Consider the following 24749-nt stretch of genomic DNA (forward strand, 5'->3'; position numbering starts at 1 on the left):
GAAATGGCTTTGTTTAGATCGAACACAACTCTCGACTGCAGAAACCCCTGATGTGCACGAGTCATTCTGCTGCTCTTAACCCGTGACCCAACCCCAGAAAGTGCTGCGCTAAGGAGATACCAAGGCATTCGTCTCTTTACCGAGGGCTCGCTAAAGTCTGTTACACCGAGTGAAAATTAGTGCTATTTATCACATTTAACTAATCATCCATTAGCGACCTCTGCTAATCTTACACAAGCAATTTCACTGCAGGGGTGAAAAGGAAGGCTAGAATTATGTTTAATGAGCCTGCCAGTTCTCAGACTTCATTGCAGAATTATACAATGAACATTGTGAAACATGGCAAACACAATAAATGATTTCTGGCCCCAGTCCAGGTAGAGTCGGTGCTAACTGGATGCTTTGCAGGCAAGACACCATCTTTTGGGACAGTAGATGTTGACAAAAATGATGATTTGCTTTCACCTTTTCAGACTTAAAGTTAAAAAAAAAGCACAATTTAGAAAAGCTCTTTTATATGAAAGGGAAGCCACACGAGTACCATGAATCAATGGCACAGAGAGCCACTCAGCAGTAAACACCCACTGTTCTGGGAGGTAATTAAGAATAATTAAAGGGCTAGCGGTTAACGAGTGTCCGTCCACCAGGGGGGCCGATGTTGATAGATTAGCTGCACTAACGCATTTACAGACTGCCAATCACTGCGGATGAAGCGGTTTTCCGGTGTAGGAGGGAAAAGTCCATTAGCACAGGCTCAAATCAGATCTTAGCACGGGTTATCAGCCTCATTTTCCTGATGCTCATTATCTGTCCCTTGATGCTTGTGCATTTGGCCTCAGCTGATTGGCGCCCCTGCTCTTTTTGGCTTTATTTTCTAATGAGTGTCACTGAGTTGGTGATATATGATATTGTTTGGGTAGTATTGTCAGTAATGTATCACTAATGCATCTGACTCTGTCTTCAGTGGGACCGCTGGGTGCTGTCATTCCTCATTGTTCAACTTCCAGATGCACTAATGCATCCGAAAGGAGAAAACAACAGTAAACCTCCAGGGTCAAGCTGCAAGTGTAATTTAAAAGTACATGAGGTGAAGGAGTTCTTTAAGAGCAAGGTGAGGTGAGTTCACTTTCTTTTGTCCTCTCATTGTATCCCTGCATTAAAAAGCAAGCCATACCCGCTGCACTTCACTTATACTATTTTAACACTACTCACCAGTCGGCAGAGTGAGTGGCAGGTGACAGAGAGCTCCATTAGAAGCATGGTGGGTACATACTCGTATTTGTAGAAGGGGCATTTAGAAGAAATCAGTGCAGTGCGTTTTTCCCTTTCTCTGGCTGTCCACCCTGCCTGCACTAGAAAATGGCCCCAGTGTGCTCTCGCCCTAACCTCCATTAAGCCCGACGATTTGTATTGAGCCTGTGAGCTTTCAAGAGCTCGGTTTTATTTTGCAGGCACTTACACTCAATGTCCAATTGCACCATCCTCTCCCCTGGCCCAGCTTGGTTCTCGGCCTCGCAAGTCAGGTTGTGTAGGTTGTCCTTGGAGGAAACGTTGGTGAGGTAAAGGACCAGCTCCAGCGCAGAGTCTCTGCTCTCCTGCAGCTACCGCCGGCACACACAGACAAGGTGTTTAACTACAAATACATCGCTTGGAGGTATACGTGTTACAACGATGAAATGAGACCCAATTTACTCTAGTACGGATCAATAGATTAGAGAGCCGCATTTGAAGGTGATTTATGTCACTTTAGGCTCAATGTAGCTGATCTAAAGAGCTTTACAGCAGATCAGAAATGGAACCACAATGTAAAAACCCTGACTACAATGATACAGCAATTACCTCAAGGTAGACCGTACAGAGAAAAACCCAACAATCAGATGACCCCCTATGAGCAAGCACTTTGGCAACAGTGGGAAGGATAAACTCCCTTTTAACAGGAAGAAACCTCTGGCAGAACCAGGCTCAGGGAGGGGCGGGGCCATCTGTCGCATCTGGTTGGGGAGAGAGACTAAATTTAAAAATTTCTTTTTAAATTTAATAAAAAAAACTAATAGAAAGTCAATTTTCATAACACAGAGCTCTGATCTGAGCATCATCCAGTCCATCGGGGATCATAGGAAGAGGAAAAACTATGACATCTTAAAAAAACAAAGGAAAACTAATTTTGTATTTGTTGAGCACATGCTGAAAATTCTCAGCTACCTTGGTAAAAAAGTGAGAGTGGAGGGCCTCGGTCTGCCATCTCACGGTGAGAGTGGGACTTCCTTCCACCTCACATACGAATGTAAGGTTGCCTCCTTCCAGAATCTTATCCTGTGAGGCGGTAATCTTCACCTCAGGCAGGCCTGAGAGTGCAGGACAGACAGCATGAGAGTACATAGCAATAAACACAGGTTGCTGTTGTGATGGTGCAACTAAGTATAGAGTTGAACTCCTCCTCTTTTTTTTCAAAGCTCTTTAGAAAAACAGCACAGGGACAAAATCTCTCATATGTTTCCTGGCAACAAGAAGTTCCTGCTGTATGTGATTAGAGCAACAATGTTGAGCCAATTTCTTCCCCACATTTTGGTGTACCTGCTTTTTTGCAGCCTTTTATATCCTGAACAGGAACAAAAACATATTATTTTTCAAGACAATTTGAAGTAGATGCATTATTTCAAATACTGCTTACAAAACATGATTAAAAAATTATATAGCACTTTTCGGGGCCCTCAAAGCGCTGTACAATTCCACTATTCATTCACTCTCACATTCACACACTGGTGGAGGCAGCTACAGTTGTAGCCACAGCTGCCCTGGGGCAGGCTGACAGAAGCGAGGCTGTAATATCGCGCCATCGGCCCCTCTGGCCATCACCAGTAGGCGGTAGGTGAAGTGTCTTGCCCAAGGACACAACGACCGAGACTGTCCAAGCCGGGGCTCGAACCGGCAACTTTCCGGTTACAAGATGAACTGCCAACTCTTTGAGCCATGATCGCCCCGATCTGATGAACTTTACAAAATAAATCTCCACCACATGTGGTTTAACAAATACAAATGAAACAAGTTCTTACATTTTCAACTTCTGCCCTAAAGAAAAATCCATAAGTCGTGTTACAGGCTGCGCATTTCCAGCTCTGCAACTTTTAAGGGGCTCCACTTGAGCCTCGCGTTATTCACATATTTAAAACATGCTTTTTATCTTGTGTCATTTTCACACATGAATTGTGGAGAATTTCTGAAGAATCAGGTTGGAGAAGAGTTGACCTTTCTCACATGTAGTCCACAGGAGAGACGCTCTCTAAGAAACATTCTCACTTCTCAGAAATACTGGATTAGGCAAAGGTGCTTCTTACTCGCTCTAAAAGGCTACCCTATTATACTGGCACAATGAGACAGTACACTTTTACTAGTAAGCGTGCAGTTAAAGACTGTTTTATGTGTGATCTTACTCTGTTGGCTCTCACATACAGCACATCTCGACTGGTGTTCAACCTCATAAAAAGTCCAATTTCTTCTGACTGGCTGCTCCTCGCCTGGCTTCCTCCTCATCTCACACACAGCACAAGAAGCAAAATTTGGGGCTCAAGTGCCAAGAAGTGCAGTTCCTCGAGTGGCCACTTGAGACTGGCTCCAAAATCTAGACCATAGGTGTCAAACTCTGGCCCGCGGGCCAAATTTGGCCCGCAGACTAATTACATTTGGCCCGCGAAGCCATACCAAATTACTATTAGAGCTGGCCTACTGGTATTATACAGCTAATATATATATTGTTTAGTATTAAGTTTTGCTTGTTCGATATTCAGTTTTTCAGCAAAACGTGTTTGAGTCCATAAGAAAAGATTCATTCTTATATCTGGAGGAATAAATATATTACAATAAATATTAACGTTAGCCTGCGACTTTGTTCCAGTTTTGAATTTTGGCCCACTGTGTATTTGAGTTTGACACCCCTGATCTAGATGATCACTATAGACTCCCATAGTTAGAAACCCCAAATCATAGCACTAATAAAGATTTTTAGGCAAACCACAAACAGTTATTTAAGTCTACATTTTTAATAACTGACCCATTTGACTAAGTAGAGGCTTACCTTTATCAGCCTGAGTGCTCTGATTCTCACAGGCAGTCTTATGCTCTACTTATTTATGTAATTACCAATGAATAGTGACTGGTAATAGTGATGTACAGACTATCCAATAAGATTAGGATTAAGGGTCTATATTTGTCATGGTAGTAAGGTGACTCCCAACCTCCCAACTGGGAAGGAATAAAAGTAGCTTTTTAAAAAGGATATAAAACATAAATACATGCAAGCATCTCCTTGTTTTTATGGCAGCGAGTCTGATTTTTTAAGCTTGTGTTTCAGCTTTATTGAAATAAGTCTTAATAGTTACTGTTACTTAGCAGGACTGTGTAGCTGTGCAATGTGCTCATAAAGTCTATATAACTTCATCCTCTTGTGCAAATATGGTGACTTGTGACGGCCATAAAGTTAAGTGGATGCTTCAAAATGCAGAGTTTAGAAGCCACTGGGTGACATCACTGTGGCTAAGTCCATCTTTTATTTAAAATCTATGGCAGAGCCAGAGCATACAAGGAAATCAGTGCTGAGTCATGTGAGCTCAGGCAGAAGGACGGAGAAAAATATTGAAAATCGAACATTTACAACAATCTGAAGCCTGAGGTTCGCTTTGGCAAACAGGGTTTAACTGCGCATGAGGTGAGAACATTATTTTTTTTAAAAACAAAAACCCAAACCTTTGACCAGATCTCACGTGTGCAACCAGCACACGTGTAGCATGACTTGCCAATAAACTACTGGTAATGTCATAAAACCTGTTGGCTTGTGTTAAATCATAACAGCTGACTGGTGTCAAACCTTTTACAGCTTTCTCAACAAGAAACAATGAAACGCATACTCACTGCAGTTTTCTATCATCAAATTGAAAAGGGACATTTTCTCGCCATCGGACAAGCAAGACAACATTTGGTTATCCAGGTCACCGCGTTCTTGCCACTGCTTCAGCCAGTAGAGCTCACATGAGCAAATGAGAGGGTTGTCTCTCAAAACGCTGAAAAGAGAAACCAACAAACAATGACTTGAAATTATTAGACATGAATCAAAAACACGTTCAGTCCTCATGCAAACAGTTTTAACTCACTGTTATATACAAATACCCTCCAAGTGTTTCATTTGAAAGCTTCTAATACAAGTGCATGACAAGGAATGTATAAAATAATTGATATAAATCCTTGAAGAATTATCTTTAATTAGAAAATAACCGTACAGACAAGCTTCTATACTTTCAGGAACCTTACAAACTACATGCTGAAAGAGGACAATCAACTCAGAAAAGAAGCAGTTAACTTTACAATATCTAAATATGTTCACCTCTGAATTGAATCAACAATTAAGGACGTGTAGTTATAGATGTAGCACAAAGACTGTTTCCCAGGTTAGTTTAGTTTCATGCTGAATAACACCTCTGTCCTTGGGCTAGAAAAAGCTAACAGCAAAAGTATAACTGACCAAAGTTCTCATCAGAAACAGAAACAGCAGGAACAGCACTGGGCCATGAGGTCACTGTGGCCTGACATGCTGGTCACATGACCATATTATACTGGGCAGTTGCTAGTTCAGGAGTGACCAGCTCACTTGCAGCCCAACTTTAAGTAAAGTGGGTGAAATCCACAAATGAACTCATTTTACACCTGTATGCCCTCCAAAAATAAGAAATAATAATTTAAAGGGCTAAAACTAACACTGAAACTAAATAAAAACTAAACTAAAACTATTTTCAAATTATAAAAACTAAGTGAAATAAGAATATCTAGTCTAGAAACTAAATGAATTTAAACTAATGAGACAAAATGAAATTGTCTTGATGCAAACATGACGTGAAGAAGTCACTTGGATTAGTTATGAAACGTTTAACCCACTGAAAACTCTACGTCCAGATGAACAGAATCAACAGCCTGCAATTGGAAAAATGTTTTCCAATTGCAGGCTGGTGTTGAAGAGGAACCAGCGTAGAACAGCCCCTGCATCAGCTCCAGCACTCAGTCAGTGGAAAACAGATATACGAAGGCTGGATAAAACACACATTCTGACTTCTGAAATATGAGTTTCTGGTGCAAAGTATAATCAAAACTCCAAAGATTGTGCTCTCCTTCTCTGTCTCTGCAATTGTCACACTTTCAAAGCCATCCAGCTGCAGGTTCTTGCGCCTGGTGCAGTCAAGTTTTCTTCCAAATGCACTCTATTTTTATCCAGAAAATTCAACTTGGGTAACTTAAAGCTTGTAGAGCAATTCTGTGAAGGTAATGTGACCAACTGACTGTATGCACACTGTGTGGATGGAGAGCTGAGGTCAACTATGAGGGTAACCACAAAGCTCTGTCATGTGTTGGCACTAATGGCCATATTTTTTCATGCGGTCTGCTGCTGCAGAACAGTTGCTTACCCAAGTTTTACCTTTGAAAATTATTACATTTTTATTACCACGCTAGCTAACACAAATTTAAAATGGTTTAGATGACAGAGAGTATTCTTACTCCAAATTCTAAATGGACTCACAGGTTAAGCAGAGGCAGAAAATGAAACACCTTCCAGCTGATGTGCTCCAGAGAGTTTGATGCCAAGTTTCTGTCAAACAAAAAGAGAAGACAGGTGACATTGTGAACACTTCTTAATTCTCCTTTGTTGCATTTTCCATTGATATGCAGCCATTATATCATTTAACCTTAAGCTTTTACGTGTGACATCTTTGCTGTGTCTGGATTTTACCTTTCCAGCAGCACAGACAGACAATAGTTGTCTTATTGTGCTGTCTGTTCAAATGTTGCTTTGTGAAGGAGCGCGGTTCCAAAAACAAACCAAAACAAAGCTATTACGAGTCGGAATAAAGGAAAGATTCGAGTAAATATGTTATTTTTCTTTGTAGTAATCTGGTCCTGTTCTGCAGTTGAGTCACGCTGTGATTTGATTGCTCGCTTTCAGAACAATGTGTACCTGCCTTGAATTACACTCAGTGGAAAACGTTAATGCATCCAAATGGGTCCTGATCAATTACCTTGGCACGTATTTCACACCAGCCGAGAAGCCACATTCACAAGCACCCCCGGCACATCTCTCAGTGTTTGCTTAGAGTTCAGTACATTAGGTGATTAGTTCAGTTCGCAAACACTTCTGGGGCGAGGGACAGGGCCCAGCAGTAATTCTTTGGAGTCAAATACGCTAAAGAAATACATATCGAGAAAAAAAGTTTCACATGTATCGAAGAAATGTCTGAAAAATGTCTATGAAAACCGCCGAGACATCTGGGTTTTTACTGGCCAAACGGCTGTAGCAAAGGCAGCGAATGAGTCAATGAGAATGAGTCACAGACTCTTTCTTTATCTTAACTTGTATGTCTCACGTCTCTTAAACATCTGGATGAACTGCTGCTAAATTTGGAGCAGACATTTATGCTCCTTTAAATGTCATCAATTCTGCGTTTCTGATCATTTAGAAGGTCAACTGTGTTTTGAGAAAGTTTTAATAGGTTACAATTTGTTTTAAACAAACACAAAATTACTTGCATCCCTACCAGCCTTAGCTGTAACAGTGAACATGCTAATATTGTTAACATGCTAAATTAAGATGATTAAGAAAATAAAGATTACAATGACATAATCTCTCTTTTTAAATGGGACATATTTTGCTCTGATCCTTCCTTTTTTCATCCAGTGCAGCCTTTCCATTCGACAGCTGTCTTTAACAAGCCTGTCCTATTCCCTTGGAGCTATCCTCCCTTTAAGCTAACTTTCTGACTGGCTGCACCCCTGCTGTGTGGCTGAGATTTCTATATTTAGAATATCTGCTCTTACTGACATCAGACGGAGCCAAGAACAAACACAACAGTGTCAAATCAAGCATTCAGAGCAGTCTAAAGCCTTATGTGTACATGTGTTTGATGTAAAATAAAAGTATAAGAAGGCCAATTTAACTTCAGTACATCAGCAATATCATCATGAACATCTTTGCATGGGGCACACATCATTGTGCCTCACGCCGCGGAGACATCACATTGGTGTTAGCTGTCTACAGCATCATCAATATCTACTATTACCACTACAATTTAGCTCAAATTTCAATACGCCAGACCTCAAATGTAGGAACGGGAGTCTTTTTCATTTTACCTACCAACCCAAACACACTCCTTATTCTGTTTCCTTGTTAAGATTTCAAAACATTTCAAATATGGTGATGAATCAAATCATACCGTATATGCCGACTTACAATAATAACACTGTAATCGAATGCTACATATCCTTTAGTCAATCCTCTCAGGCCACTTGAATATCACCACAAATGATCCTCAGACTTCCCAGGAATCAGCCTGTAAATAAACCTCCCTCTGAAGATGACAGAAAGCCACACTGGGGAGCGTCCAAATGGAAACCAATACATAATCACTCTGACAGGACCAAGGGTTCAATTATTTGTTTTCCTTGCCCCCAAAAGTTCATGTCAGATGGGTTAGCCATTGGGGCTTATCCATTACCAGACTCGATTCTTCCCCCGGTCCACAGGGGCAGAGCAGAGGCACGAACAGCAGCTCGTTTCTCTTTTTCTCTTTTTGCAATTTATATGAGCATTTTTTACAAAATGCATTTTTGCTGTTCGTACAACAATGAGAGCAGGAAGAGAGAAAAGAGGGGTTGGAGTCGACTGAGCTTCCCTGCTCAGTGCTTAGTTTGGCTGCAATCAGTCAGCCTTAATCTCAGAAACACATCTGTCACACAGAAAGCCCTACACTCCACCCAAACCCAGCCGCCCTCTCCCTCCACAGTGAAATATTGATTAAGTGATAATGGACCCTTAGTGGAGTGTATTTATTATGCATCAGTTGTCGATAATCCGCCAAAGTGAGCGAGTAAAAGGTGACTGGTGGATGTCTTCTCCAATTTCTTGAGCTCACCCTGCCTGCCTCACCACCACCACCACCACCACCCCCCCATCTATGGTCCTCGAAACCCGGCTGTCTTTCAGATAAACAACACTGGACATGTTGCACACGCTCAGTAAAATGATGAGGACAAGATGGTGGCGATAAGGGTCGCTGGCTGATGAATAGACAGATTTGATGGTTTCGGTCGATAAGGCTTCCTGGTATTATTTATTGCTGGGAATGGACTGTGAAGCTACAATGTTTGGAAAAATAAAGACTGAAAAAATAATTTCATGCAACACAATGTAGAGGCTGTAATTAACAATGAGGCTTCTTGCTAATTAGCTTTTTGGTGGTTATAACTGGATCAAATTTTATAATTGCAGATATTTTATCAGTAATAACTGACTTTAGGACTGCAGCTATGAACCATTTTCACTATTGATCCATGTAATATTCAATTTCTTGCTAATCAATGATCATAAATCCACATAATATGGAAAGCTGAAGCTATATATTAATTGTGTTTTGCACAGGCAGACAACTGAATTAAAAGTACCATATAATATAATCAGCCATGAAAGTATAAACTAATATGTATTTAATAAAATGCAAAAAAAAAAGTCATTCATGGTTTAATGTGCATCCAAAATGATTTTCCAGATTGGAGGACACAGCTGTCTGAATCTCATGTGACATGTGCAAATAGCCGGCTGACTGACAGCGACAAACAGGATGACCGGCCCACAGGTCAAAACACGACACGGGGAACACAATCCTTCGGTATCAACAAGGACACTTACACATACTGAAGCTTGAGGTTGTTTTGGAAGGCGTAGGCAGAGATGAACCTCAGCTTGCAAAATGTGACCGTGCTGCAGAGGATGATAAAGCACAATGAACATGAAAAATCAAGAAGCAAAAAAACACTTGGAATATAATCAAGTTTTTCTTTGTTGGAAAGAAAACAACTTTAATCCTTGTCGTTTAATCATTTTGAACACAGTGTATCTGACTTTTAGTTCATCCTTTCATTCTTAACCATTTATTCAATTTAGAGTGGCATGGTGGTGCTGGAGCCGATCCCAACTATCATTTGTTGAGAGGTGGGGTAAACATTGGAGCAGCCCATCACATTCACGCCTGCAGCCAATTTAGAATCACCAGTTAAACTAGCAAACATGTCATGCATGCAACATCATAGTCCTTTGAGTATCAGGAGAGTACCCATGCAGGCATGCAAAAATCCTCATAGAGGTCTCAGTCAGCCAGCGGATTCAAACCTATGACCTTCTTGCTAACCACTGCATCACCACACAACCTCAACGTTTGTCTATTTCTGCACAAACTCAGAAGTAAGAAGATCATTTCACTTTCAGATACACAGTCTGGGAAGTATGCGAACATACTTTTGAGGCTGGAGCTTAATTTTGTTCCCAAAAATAAGCTTTGACTGTTTTTCTTTCTGTCTCGTAATAGAGTAAACACTAAATGGAGCAAATCCTGCAAACTAGTTCAGGCACATGCCTCACTTTCTTCAGGGGTAATAAACCAATCCTGCTTTTGTGAGTCTATTTAAACTAAAAATGTCCCATCTATCCCTCTGATATGTGAGTGTTGCTGCCCTTCATCACTCCCTTTTGGTTCAACCCCTCCTCTGCCTAAGCATCCACCTGTAGGCTTTGAGCAAGATAATCATATCTGCGGGAAGTAATGTGCTCAGAGCCTAGACTCCAGTCTACCTCTATTCTCCTGCTGTAGGAAAATCATTTCAAACATCAGTTTTCTGACTGAAGTATAGTGTGAGAATAGAAAACTTGACACACACAATAATGATAAGAGGACAGATCAGTCAGTTGTATAGGTTGACAAACTCAAAATAAGTTGAGAGAAAAGAATGACTTACAGGTTTTTCAGCTCTCTGTAGAAGATAAGGTCGACTTCTGTTATGTTCTCCAGGCTGGCTTGGTTTTCTATGTAACTAGTTAATAAAGAAAGGACGACAGAAAGTGATGGAGAGAGAGTTAGATGAAGGTATTGTGTTGTGACCTTCAGTCTTTTATTATGTAGACATTCATATACTGTAAGCTCATACTGAATAGGAAATATGCAAAAGAAAAAAAGATTAATAAAAGGATTGATTGAACTTGATTCAGACCAGAAAAGAAGTCGTTTTCATTGGGGGAATTCCAACAGTGGAAAGATGCAGGAATAACAGCAACAAGGAGAAATAACTACATTTAAAAAAACAGGTGCTTTGTACTCAAACCCCCAAGAAACACGATGAAAAGACATAAAGTTTCTAAATTAAACAAAAAGAAGCTAAAGCAGGATTTATATTTCAGATTTGATTTTATCCTCTGATTGGTAACAATTATTTTATGCATAGTCAATATAAGATTGCAGCAACTGAACAATCAAAACAACAGTAACAAAAACATCACACGAAACATTGTCCAGAAATAAACCTGGAAGCCACTGAAGTCAGCATCATGACACTGAGGAAGAGGATCCCAGCCACCTTTGTAACTATGGCCTTTTGAAGAGCAATGGCAGCTACTTGATGTGACGTGAACAGCATCATGGAAACCAGTTTCATCCCAGTGGTTCTTCACTCGGGTCAGTATGTCAGACATGTATCAGATCTACCTCACATGAGAGTTATCTTAAACAGATATGAAAATATACTATCCGGTCAAAAGATTGGAAGTCACACATGAGCAAAAGCTAAAACACTTTTTCTGCACTCTTAGCAAACTGACCTGCAGTATGTCAACGTTATACAAATACCAGCTTCTTAGTTAAAAGGCAACAATTATACTTTAATGTTCTCTCATATGTATGCTGTTACAAAGATCAAACTAAATTTCAAGTGATGAGATCAGCTCATATCAACCAAAAGCTCAAACTTTCAGTGAGAGCAGATATTCTTAGTATGGTCACCTCAGGCGCGCACTCTGACTTTGAGCACAGAAAATAAAGTTGTCTTAATCGGAGTGGAAAGCAAGCTACAATAGGTTGTTTCAGATGTGCACAAAGGTCCAGTGTAATATAATTAAGGTTTTTTTTTAATGAAGGTTATATCAAAAAGCATCAGTAACAACAGTTTGGGACATGCAACCCTGGAACTTGAACACCCACAAAACAGACTAAGAGCAGATGACAAACCCTGGCAAGAAGTCCAGGGACGCACAAATGGCAAAGCCTAATAAAAGCGAATGTGCCACTCATGTGGGGGGAAAAATAATGCCCTAAGATGTGCCAGGCGAACGGGAAATTCTTCTCAATGAGTCACTTTCCACTTTTCCAGACAGAGCCTACCTCAGAATAACTAGTGAGCCGCAGATCGATGTAGCACTCAATGGAAGGACAGCCAGCTCTTTTCAGGAGATATCTGAATAGATGGCCCGTTTAGACCTTCCAAGGATCTCACTGGAGATCTGTCCACCTCATTCTGTGCCCTTCTCCAACTCTCCAGTCCCTGCTAGGCTCCATATAAATGTTGCTCATTTTGCTCAGGAGGACACTTACTTAATGGGCTTTTAAAAAAAGATGTGTAGATACAAAAATTGAAGGATTTTATTTATGTGAGTGTTTTTAGCCCTTTGTTGAATGCATTATAGTATCCTTCAGAAAGTGTAAAATGAACCAAATGGCCAGAATCAATAGAAAATATAAAAATAATGCCCTTTTCTGGAGACTGCCTTGAGGCAAGCACAATAGAGAAGAATATGAAACATAGAAAGGGAATGTTTAAACAACCACAAGTTTTTTGTTACAAATAATAAGAAAGATGGGTTCTCTGCAGTATTAACGCACTTCTATCGTACATAGATGAAACAATATGCAGAAATGTAAAAAACAAACTGTCACTATGAAAAATAACAGTAACAGAATACTGAGAGCAATAACACCAGTAAACAACATTGCTTTTGCAAAACTCGCCTCACCTCTGCATTTCGAAGTTTCAATTTTAGCATTTTGGCACCCGCCATGTTGGTTATTCAAAGCCAGAGGTTTACTTTAGGCACCAGTCACACCAGCATGGAAGCCAGTCAGTGACCAACTGGCTACCACCGGTCTCGAGGAAAAATGTGCATTCTTCGACGACTTGCGAGTTGTTGCTGGCGTTGATGCTTTTTAATGCTGAGCTCTAAGGGAACTGACTTGCTTTTGACAACTTGAATAACTGCTGTTTTTGCCACTTGTGCATTGGATCCATTTTTCACCCCATGGTTCCTGTTGAGGCTATAATTGATTTAGTTGGTCTGATGAGCACATAGTCAAGATATGATTACTGTGCTGAACACTCCATTGAAGACAATACCAGCTGACCGCTTCTTCTCTAAATAGCTCTTGCATAGTTTGGAGCTGTGCTTTGTGCCACTGTCCTGTTGGCTCAAACCAATTAACATCCATAAGATATTGCACGGTCTTGTACAATGAAGTGATTTATCCTGTACAAATCTCCCACTTTACCACCACCAACACCCCCCAAAATATCATGTTCTGTGTCATTAGTGGGAACATCTTTAAACATTAGAATCTGTCCATAACACCCTTCCCCATCATCATCATCTGCCCACTGCCTGTGTTTTTTGCCCATTTCTATCTGTTCTCTTTAGTCTTTAATCTCACATGTACCTTTTTCTGCCTAGAAGCCAATATCCTGGAGTTGGCCCTTCACTGTTGAGACTGATGTTTTGAGAGTAATGAAGCTGCCAGTTGAAGACCTGTGAGGCATCTGTTTCTCAGACTCTGATGTGCTCTTGCTCAGCGGTGCACTGTGGCCTCTTACTTCTCTTTCTATTCTGTTTAGAGCCGGTTTGCCCTGCTCTCTGATGGGAGTAGTACACACTGTTTTATGAAATCTTCCATTTTCGGGGGCAATTTTCCACATGGAATAGCCTTCATTTCTTAGACCAGGAATACTCTGACAAATTTCAAAAGAAAGTAATTTCTCATAAAACCCACAAAAAGCTCCAGAGGCTCGACTAGCCAAACTGCTTCCTTAATCAGCACAGGACTTTTAGGCTGTGCTAACACAACCAGAAAATGTTTTCTTTCAGTGATCAATTAGTATTTTGATACGATGAAGTTGCATTAGATAAACCTGTTGTATATCTAAATAGAAAATAAATATCTATGATCACTAGTTGGATTAATGACAGTCAGTTATGGCCTTTCTGATCAAACATTTGAGTGGTTATGTACCTATGAAACAATGCCACTGAATGATAATCAAATATCTTAACCCCTTAATGCCTAGTGTGCCATATTTGATAAGTTTTAGTGAGTTTTTGAATTCTAAATCATCAGTGTGATCTTTTTTTCTCCAACACATTTTAGGCAATAAAAAAGCAATACTTACAAAGAATAAAAACACTGAAAATATCATGTTTTCAAAATAAAATATTTTTCACTGAGGTAAAAGAGTATTTTTGATTAATGCAATTACTAAAAACATTCAGCAATGATTACGTAGCTGCAAATTATTCAGAAGAGTTCAGCTGTTGAAATTTCAATCCAAGCCGCTAAAAAAAAGATTCACAAATACAACCTTTACCTAAAATGGGAAACGATATTTTGAGAAAAGCTTCGTGCTAACTAACAAACCATTTTCCTCCAACAAAACCTGTGACATGAGCTGAAAGGGCTATGTGAGGACGTGTAGAACGACCCTGAAGGTGAGATCCTACATATGATTCAAAAGCTGATGAATGCTGTTTGCTTGAAGGGGACCTATAATGCTTTTCTTTACTTTCTGTCATGCATCCTTGTGATGGATGCTCACGCTGACGATAGCCAAAGTTTAAGCTAAGAGGACAGATTATCTACAAGCAATCCCTGAGAGCAAGGATATCGGATATCACTGCTCTAAACATCAAACAACATTTACATTTTTGCTTAATTAACTTTTCTGCTGAAATGACATTAGCTGTGACATAGACCAGCAGTCCCCAACCCCCGGGCCATGGACTGGTACTGGTCCGTGAGTCGTTCGGTACCGGGCTGTGAGAGTTGGGGCTTGGGTGTGAAATTTGTGGTTTTCAGGGTTTTTATCGTTAACTCGGTTTCCCTGGGTCTTTTCCCGTGTTGTAGTTGTTTTTGTTATTTTGAAAAAAATATCTAGGCATTACCATAGCAACCAGAGAGCATTAAGGGGCAGAGAGGAGGATGTTACTCTCAACGTTGTTGGTGCATCTCAGGAGGACGCTGCTAATAAAGTTACACAATTACACTGTGAATTCTCATTTATTATTATATTTTTAAAATACCACAGGTTTTGTCTTGGTCATATCATTTTATTTTGTTGTATTTATCTGCGACACCTAAAGGCCGGTCTGTGAAAATATTGTCTAACATTGAACTGGTCCGTGGCGAATAAAAGGGGACTGCTGCTATAGACGGTATATAAAAGATGGATGTAGGCACGGGGGTTTCTAGACTCCACAATTTGGTTTCTGCTCCACTCCAGTTTTCTTAATAAAGGTTTGATGTTGAATTTATTTGTTGGGGTTGGATTAGCTTCTCTGTTGGAAAAATTAAAGTGCCTTAAATGTGCATTTTATCTGAAACGACAATAAAACTTTGGTCCAATAAAAGTCTGACTTCACACCGGTAAACACTTTCCTGATAAGTTTTTTGGCCCAGTCACTCATTTCCGGTCACTCTAAATAAAACATAGAAGTCTACTTAGTAAATCTTGGTGATACTATGTTTCAAAATGAAAGGAAATGCTCATCTCCAGGCTTCATAATGGGATGCCAGAAACCAATAGGTGACGTCACAGTAACTACAGTCACCTTTTGATAACCCTGGACAGGTCACCAGCCTTCCCTAACTGTCAAATCCACAGAAAAAGTCAATCTAGAATCACCAGCTAACCTAACATGCATCGATGGATTGTGGGAAGAAACAGGAGAACCCGAAAAGACCCACAAAGGCAAAAGATGAGCATGCAAACACCAAATAGAAAGGTCAGCTCTCGATAATTTATGGTTATGCTACAGCTTATGATTCACAGATTTGAAAAATGTGTCATTTTGTAGCAAAAGTGGAGGTTATGCAATCAAAAAATGAATAAGAAAGAAAGAAAGAGAAGACTGGACCTATGCCATAAACATACCTGTGCTAATTTCTAATTAATGATGGTCACTTTCAGCGTGTGCTGTTGTTTCAACTTCCCAGTTCGCTGTATGTCAGCTGCAACACACAAACCTTTTTATTCATGTCTGATTGACCCACACAGCAATAATATGATTACAGGGCAGGTGGGCCCAGGATCACCCATCGCCCTTACTTATTGGATTGAGCCAAGTGGGTTGTATATCATCTATTGTTCCCGGGTGGGGGCACTGACTGGCAATTCACAAAATTGAATTTATAACTCAGCTTATGATGAATTTCAGCCTGTGTTCCACAGTTAATGGCCCCTTGTTTGTTCCACATATCGGCTGTATTCCCTTGCACCGCCAATACAGAGAAGTGTTGTTGTTTGCTGCCATGTAGAGCACCACGCTAAACAGAAGCCCACTCGCTTATTGATTTCAGAGAGAATGTCAAGCCTCAACCTGAGCCCTACCAAGCATGTTCAGCTGCAGATACGAGGAAACACCTGGTGTGATAGAGGGGCTATAGTACAGTGGAAAAAAGAAGTGCAGTATAGGTGAATAGAAGTAGAAAGTGGCAGTGGATTGACTTTCTCCAACGAAATAGCATTTCAGAAGTTTAGTTCCTTAACAGGTGCTAATTGCTCAGATCCGGGAACTGGAACAAAGAGAGAACAGCGTGGCGGTGCGGAGAGTGACATTTAGTTTTCCATGTTGGAGCTGATGGCGGGTTGCATAATAATACAGCAGCTTTCTTTGAATCACAGGTGGTCAGTTTTCTACTTCTTTTTCAGTGCGAAGTTTTAAAAAGCCAATTTTAAATAACAGTCATCTGCTGCAGACATGCTGTCGCAGACTGAGAAATCTCAATTCATCTCAGTTATTCATGAGTTTTGTTCAAGCACATTCCCCAGGGCCTGCCTGTCAATCAGCTGGGTGATTATTTTTTTTAAAGCGTGATGTCTGTTTGTGAAGAACTAACTAACCAAAAAATAAATAAATAAAAAATCAACAGATCAGCCATCTTCCATTTCATATTTTACCAACATACTGAAGCCCACTAAAGGAAGACGTACTCGGTCAGACCAACCTTAGCGGGTCAGACAATCATTCAAGAATGGAATTTATATTAGAGCCACAAAAATTAAGAAATACTTTCTACACATGGTTTGTATAGTCTAGTATGTGTTTTTAACTATGACACATCAAGTAAATATTTTTTCTACCTAAACTTTATAATGCACCTTTACAACTTATTTTTCCTTCCCCTAAATATAACTAACAAGAAATCATCACATAGTTTATGTGATGCGATAAATTTGTATTATTCTGAAAACTTTGCACTCAAACCTGAGATATCATCAGCAAAAAGAGGTCAAACTTTGAAACTGCCAAAAGTAGAGCGAGGAGATCCACTGAAGATCTTGAGGGACACAGACACAGACTGGCTGGAAGACATCAGTTTCCATCACTCTGTGGCAGTTACTGTCAGCTCCAGATCCAATATTGATTGCCAATAGCCAAAGTGTCTAAATTACTGACATTCTAATGCATCTCAGATAGCAGAAGCTTTATTTTACCTCAAGAGGAACCTAAATTTGGCTAGCAATGACATCATTCTCTGGAGATGAGAAATTATGGAAGATGTTGTGAGGCACAACCAGACATCACCAGCGTTGTGACAGACCACTTTACCACAGTACAAGCTGTATCTGACTTTTTAATATGAAAATAATGAAAAACTAAAGTACATGTGCATTTGAACTTCAGAAACTTATAACGCATTAGCATTAAAAGAAGAATAAAGTCAATGTGTCTTACTGAACTCTGTCTATGGGCTACTTCTGCTTCCATCTCACGCATATGCACAACCTTAGCTATGACTGTAGAGCTAAACACCCAGAGCAGACATATAAACTCTCTTAAACTGAAAAAAGCCCACAAATTATTTACAAATGTGGCCCTAATGTGAGAATTCACATCAGATGTGAAGGCTTTGGAAAATTGCCCCATTAAAACCAAAACTCTGGCACTGAAACAAGTTTTAGTGACAACATAAGGTGAACACAAACTGAGAAAATCAAGCTTGGCTGACAACCAACATCAAGGCATGTGAGCACATCTGACACACTCATGCTCATTCAGAGGAACATGCAGAGCAGGTGCACATCGTACTCACATCTCTGTCACGTTCTCGCTCTCTTGCAAAGCAAGCGGCGGGATGCTGGTTATGCCATTGGGTTCCAGGCACTGCAGCATGGCAAAAGAGCACCGGCAAGCCGATGGGCATCCGCCCAGGGTGGGAGTTGGTGCCGGGCTCAGCAGGATGAGCACCAGGGGCAGCAGAAGTGCCAGGGCCCGAGGTGCCATAGCCATCTCAAAAAAGGATTTCCTCAGCTCCACCAGTAGCCTTGGCAGTTGTAGTTAGAGTCAGTGTAATTCAGCTAATGCAGAGTGAATAAGAGTGTTGAAGAGCTTTCACACAATCCTCCTCTTGACTCTGGAAGGGTTGAGATCCCAGCTGGTCAGGGTCTGGTACTGAGCCACAGCTGTACTGAGCAGCAGGAGGGGCAGGCAGGCAAAGCAAGCAAAGGGGCCCTTGGGACATGGTAGTAGTGGGCTGCAGCCTCTTTTTCTCTCCTCCACGATGAAGGGAGGAGCAATATACCACGGGCCAGAGTCACCAGACACCTCAGAAAAGGGGGAGAGGGAGGGGTGGAGGTGAAGGGTGTGTGTTGATGATAATGAGCAGAGGAGATGGGGATATGGTCGGTGGTGAACTCATCTCCTACTCCTCCTCCTCCTCCCCCATTCCCGGGTGAGAAGTCTGCTGTCCCGCCAGCCAAGCCAAGAAGTCAGGGCTCTTGGGTGCTTGGATGTATACAGCAGCGGACTCACGCTCTCCCCACTGCAGCAACATCCGGCTGCAGTGATGGATCTCTATGCCCCGGGAGTGACAGCGCTCTGGGAGTGACTGTGTCCCAATTGCTGGCAGGTTCATGACTGTTGACACTTAGGAGGTCAGTGATGACTAAGTAGCTGTGGAGGCGCGTGTTCTATTTACAGTAAGCTGTTTTTCCAAAAACTCCCAACAGGATTCAATAATAGGAAGCAAAAGCAGAGGAATGTAGGTCTTTAGAGTTTGTTTTTCCATCAATGGATCATTTAAAGTGTCGTTAGCCCCACATCATTAGCTCACAGTCATTTTAAAAAAGTGACTTCTAGTTCATGTTGACAAATGAGTATCAACTTGATTTATATGGAGTCCATCTAAACTAGTAGCCACTGAACATTCTGCCAAATGTTATAGTACAGCCTTTATTAAGACATAACATCTGTTTAATCAGATGTTTCAAAAACTATTGCTCACTATAGACTTGAGAGTCCTTTTTCCCACAAATTGCATACAACCCAATAAAAAAATTAAATAAAATGCTACTCTCTATGAGTGGCATGATTATGTTGCATACAAGTCAGGAAAAAAAGGACTATGCTGCCAAAGAAGCTGAAATAGAATATTAAGTAAAATAAAAGAATCCAATTAGAATTAAAGGAAGCTTATTATACAACAAAATAAGAAGCAGCCCTTATTAAACCAGGAAGGTTTAAACCAGTTTCACCTCATTAACAGCTATACTGAGAATAAACAAAGACAAGCCAATAATTCCTGAATTAATGAGAGCTTTAAAATATTCTATACACTAAATCGTAGAGCTTAGAGATCGATACGGGTGTAGGTGGGTTTGTGGATCATTCGTGTATCACAGTTATCAAAGCCTCTTGGTATCCCCATCTCCATGCTGGAAATGGATAACCCATTCTCTGCAATTCAGCCGGGGAAATGTCGTGGAGAACACGGAGAAACAAGGAGAAAATTTATAACCTACTGATAGAGGTATTTAACAACCCATTTGTGGACTCCAGACTCCCTGAATGAGTGTACAGAGCCAATATGTATAAGTATTATCCAAGATACTGGCTTTCAGGGGAGAGAAGGTTCTAACTTCAATAAAAGATGAGGTAAGATTAATTAGGGCTTGAATCCTATAACATAACAAAAGACGCCTACTCTATATCATTCATTATCTCAGCACCCATAAAAAGTTAGGTGCTGCTGTTTCCACTGAGGCTGAAAAAGTCAGTAGAACTGAATGGGAAGATATGTGTCTGCTATCTGCTCCCTTCAAAATAAAAAGAGGCACAGCTGATTAGGAGCCTTAGCATTGGCTAAATCCAGATATTCAAGAAATAACAGTGGGTAACAAACAATAACATTTTATTGTACGCCGATGACATTGTTCTGACATTAACAAATGATTCTCACTAATTAGCAGCGTTAACTGAATGTGTTGAAGAAATCAGGCTAATATGTAGGTAGAAAGTAATTTGGCAATAATTATCCTAAATAGTGGAAGAAATAATGAACCAGCCTGAATTCAGCCTTGCTGCTTGGTACCGTCGGGGTTTGTAGCATGAGCTGTTTGTAAATCTAAACATGACAACATTAGAACCACCAAAATATCGTAAAATAACGCATTCATTTTAAGATTCTGCTTCTCATTTTTAATTTTCTTCTGCACATCACCATTCCTTCCCTTCTGAGAGCCTCCTGCTCTGTTACTCCTATCATACCATCTGCTCGTCTGACCACCATGAGCTTTCAGCCGAGTAGCCCCTCATCCTTGGAACCTGAAAGAGCTCTCACACATTGTGAAAAACAACCATGTGATAACTTATGCATTATGGGCCTGGAGGAAACAAAAATATTTATAATATTCATCCTCTTTATCGTATAACAACACTGACAGATAATCTTGCAAAGTTTACACTTTGACAAAGAACTGGCATTGTTAGAATCTTTGACCTCTTTGAGAATGGGGAATTTAGGACATTTGACTCACTGGAAGCTCGATATAATATATCAAATATATTAAGACTTCTACAAATATTTATAGACCAGAACCTTTGTATACAAGAGGAACAACTCACTAGAAATTCCAGATGACTCACATCCGTTAGATACGATTTTTTCTTAAGTACAAGCAGCAGAAACACAAATTTTATTCTGACATGTTTTGCTTGAATCTGGATAAACTTTCATGACTAATGATGTCCTGGAGTATTATCACCAAATCTGTAATAGATAATGATGTGTGGGACAAATTTCTTTGAATACCTTGCAGAATTTCAATTTGCAGGTCTAAAGAATTACAATTTCATATTTTGCACCATATCTACGTACCGTAAACCACTCAATCAATCGGTTACAGATACTTCTGATTAATTGAGCTTTATTTATAGAGCTCCAAATCACAACAACCGTTGTCTCACAGTATTTTATAGTAAAGACTCTAATAGTATAAAACCCATTCCAACCTCTGCACCACCAAAAGCTGTCAAAGAACATCACTGACAACACCGTAGATCTGCATTATGTTACTTATTTCACAACCTCTGCTGTTTTTCTGCATAAACTGCAACATATTCAAACCATCTTCTACATGAAAGAGGTATGAGCTAAAAAGTAAAGTGAGACCATGCTGATAGGCGAGTTCACTGACGGTGTGATTTATCCTGCAGCTGCAAACATTAACCTGCTGCAGAGACCCGTTACTGTCCATCACTCATATATTCTTTAGATGAGTGCAGCCAATTTTCATCAGTGGGCCATGCACTGTGCCCCACCCCCATTTCTCTTGGTCACTCTGCACATGAGTAAGGTCAAAATGTCCTGACCACAGTTACTGGCCATAAGCTAAATAGCTATTTTTTGCTGCTGTCATCAGGATTATCTGGTGGCTTAATTGCACTTCCTTTTGCTTGGCCTTAGCTCAGCAAAAGCATTCATTTACACGATAAAGTGTCTGAAAGCTTAGACGTAGCAGATGAAGATGATACATTTCTTTGAGGTTTATGTAATGCAAGCAGGTTGTAATGTGTGCTTTCTCGTTTAAAAAAAATTTAAAACATATTTACATTCTTATTAAAACATTTCTATAATTTCCAAGCTCTGTTTGACACAAGGATATCCTGGTGGCAAGGTGGTTAGCACCACTGCTGCATCGCAAGAAGGCCCAGGCTCTGAATCCAGGCCGAGGCCTTTCTGTGTGGAGTCGCTTGTTCTTCCCGTATCTGCATATCTGCATAGGTGCACTTAGTTGGGGCTCTACTAAAATAGCTGTTGGAGAAACAGCTTTATAATTTTCCCTGTAGTACCAAGGGCCCAGGATTTAAAGGTAGAGAGCACCAAAAACAACTCTTAGTTTTAGGAAATGTGATGGTTCCTGTACAATTTTCCTCTCTCTTCCTCCTGTTACCATAACCTGTTGCCAAAGAACACCTTGTGGGTACCTGAGAGATGCCAGATAACTTTACAAAACATATTTGATGCCCTGTTAATGTGAAAAGTCTGAGAACCCAAATAAAAGAGAAAACCACAGCATTCGTTCTTTCAAATTCTGTCAACAAAAGAAGATGCAAGGTCCATAATATACTAAAAATTAATTGTCCATTTACAACACTGCAGAGGTACATGCTGACATCCCACAAGTGCACCTGTAAAAATGTTGCTATCTCCTGTCAGCAGGAAAATGAGAAATCCATGTAAAATATTTTAACCTGAAAAAAAAAAACAGTCTCAAATCTCAAACTTGGGTCGATGATAAAAGTTACACCACGCAGACCAACATAGACCCACGTGTATCTACGTTGTATCTACGTTGTATATGTGTCAAAAGAATAAAGACTGACATACAGATGTAGCATTTTTAACTGGCTCCACTGCTTTGACCAAAGTGCAGCATTATACAAGTTTCTTCTTATTTTCTTTCCCCTGAGTGTTGGTTATTGTTGTGCTGATGATTTGCTCCTTTTGTAAAGCACCTTCTTTTTGTGTTTGTTTATGCTTTTATGATACGTTTATAAATAACAGATTTTGGTAGATTGCACTGTAGCTGTAATTTTTACATAGTACTACAGATGCAGACTTTAAATCTCCTTTACTTATTAAACCCCTCTTGCTTTTGCTACTATCATTATTTGCTGCCCTGTTGTTGTTTCTCTTGAATTCCCCGCAGTGATGCAGCCAGTTTTACATCCAAATGAAAGCTAAGTAGAGGGACAAAGAATTTAGCGACCCTCGGTTCAGGCTGGATACAATATAATTCCTGATAAAACAATAACCAATCAAGCAATTTACATTTACTGCCCACACACATCATCAGCTTTCTCCAGAGTTTCTAGTTAATTTCCAAAAGTTGAAAATTACAACAAAACATCTTTTGAAATTTCCCTGCTCAAAACAAAAGAAGAATATGAGAACAATCAACTACTCTTATAATAATGAACAACAATAAATCAAAAATACTCCTCTTGTCATAACATAGTGGACATTCATTCTGCTTTTTACGTTTTAGCTGAGCAGCGATTTAGAGGAGAAAAACTTCACACATTTCCCTGATCTGTCTTTTGATTTCCAAGTGATGGAGCTGATTTAAACGTGTATCCTGCTTATTTCTGCACCCCTCCCCACAAAAATCCACACAATTCATTTAAAAACAATCTAATTTCCCCACAAGCCGTAAGACAGTTTTTCAAACTCATGTCATTTGGAAACGGTCAACTTTTGACAGATAATAACGGCCTCATTTCTCTCTGGCTGTTTAATTAGATTACTGTTTTTATGCATTATGGTGATTGATGGTCACAGAAGGGGTTAATTGTGACACTTGGCTTTTTCAACCTCCCCCGTCATGTCAAAGACAAATACAGCAGTTAGGACACCACTCATGGGGACGAGACACAGACGTTTTTGTATCCTGTTTGAGAGACTTGACTATGCACATGCACACACACAGAAACATGCATAATACAATCAGCAGCACTGAAAACAGCCTCAATAAATCAGTCATTACACGCAGATTTAAAGATAAGCTAAGTAACATTCTATACTTTCTTGCTGTCAACAAATCCAATGAAAAATATCTGTATTGTTCCACTGTGGAGCTCCATTGTTGCTGAAAAACTATTAAAAATGCATTAGTGAGCTACACTGCTGCGATGAGTGGCATGTTCCTTCTTTTTTGTTTTGATTTAATCTCACATGCATGTTGCATTAAGTACCCACTGGAGCTCCAAACGTGTATAAAAATCCTACCAAATGACATGTTATTCCCCTTTGAGAACTACAGCACAGAAAGGTTTTTTGCCTTTTTAGCCACAGTCGCCGTTCGACTCTGTGGATTTAGCTGCCTTTCTGTCGGCTAGTGCTCTACCACTTTGGTCCACACAAACATTTCTTAACTGTGTTTATAAAATTCTGTGTTACACATTCAGTACGTAAAGATTTTCATGGTCCCCAGAAGGCAAACATCATATTTGTGTTTTTGACATGGGGGCTGTTATTCATCAACCCAGTCTCTTGGCAACTAAGAAAACTGAGCTTTAAAATAAGTTACGCAAACCTTATCGAGCAGCTTTTATTGTCTAAACCTATCATTTGGTTGGGCAGCAATACTGCCCAACCAAATACCTTTTTCTAATTAATAACTTATTTTGAATCAATAATATATTCATACAGTATTTAAAACAATACAAAAGAAGTGTTAAAAAGAAATCTTGTCCTATTAAGAAGTGAAAAATGTCTCAAGCCAGCAGCTTCCTGTTTTTTCATCATTCAAAAGAGGACCTTATGTGTAATTATGGGAGTAAAATAAGGGTTGGA

At 40.0% G+C, this 24749-nt stretch overlaps 1 protein-coding gene across 1 annotated transcript in view; it reads right to left on the reverse strand.

The window, feature by feature from the left end:
- Positions 1-18570, reverse strand: part of ntrk1 (neurotrophic tyrosine kinase, receptor, type 1) — a 50691-nt gene extending 32121 nt beyond the window's left edge. Inside the window, exons 1-7 of the mRNA XM_085292642.1 lie at positions 18207-18570; positions 10822-10896; positions 9719-9790; positions 6560-6628; positions 4906-5054; positions 2203-2345; positions 1460-1601 (exon numbers count right to left, since the gene is read on the reverse strand). Coding sequence (XP_085148768.1) covers positions 1460-1601; positions 2203-2345; positions 4906-5054; positions 6560-6628; positions 9719-9790; positions 10822-10896; positions 18207-18403 — 847 coding nt within the window. The 5' untranslated portion in view covers positions 18404-18570. The remainder of the gene's footprint in view (positions 1-1459; positions 1602-2202; positions 2346-4905; positions 5055-6559; positions 6629-9718; positions 9791-10821; positions 10897-18206) is intronic.
- Positions 18571-24749: the final 6179 nt, after the last annotated feature.

This window comes from Mchenga conophoros, linkage group LG11, assembly GCF_057382185.1.
Source record: "Mchenga conophoros isolate Kocher_MC1m ecotype Shallow Benthic linkage group LG11, M_conophoros_male_GT1.1, whole genome shotgun sequence".
NCBI lineage: Eukaryota > Metazoa > Chordata > Actinopteri > Cichliformes > Cichlidae > Mchenga > Mchenga conophoros.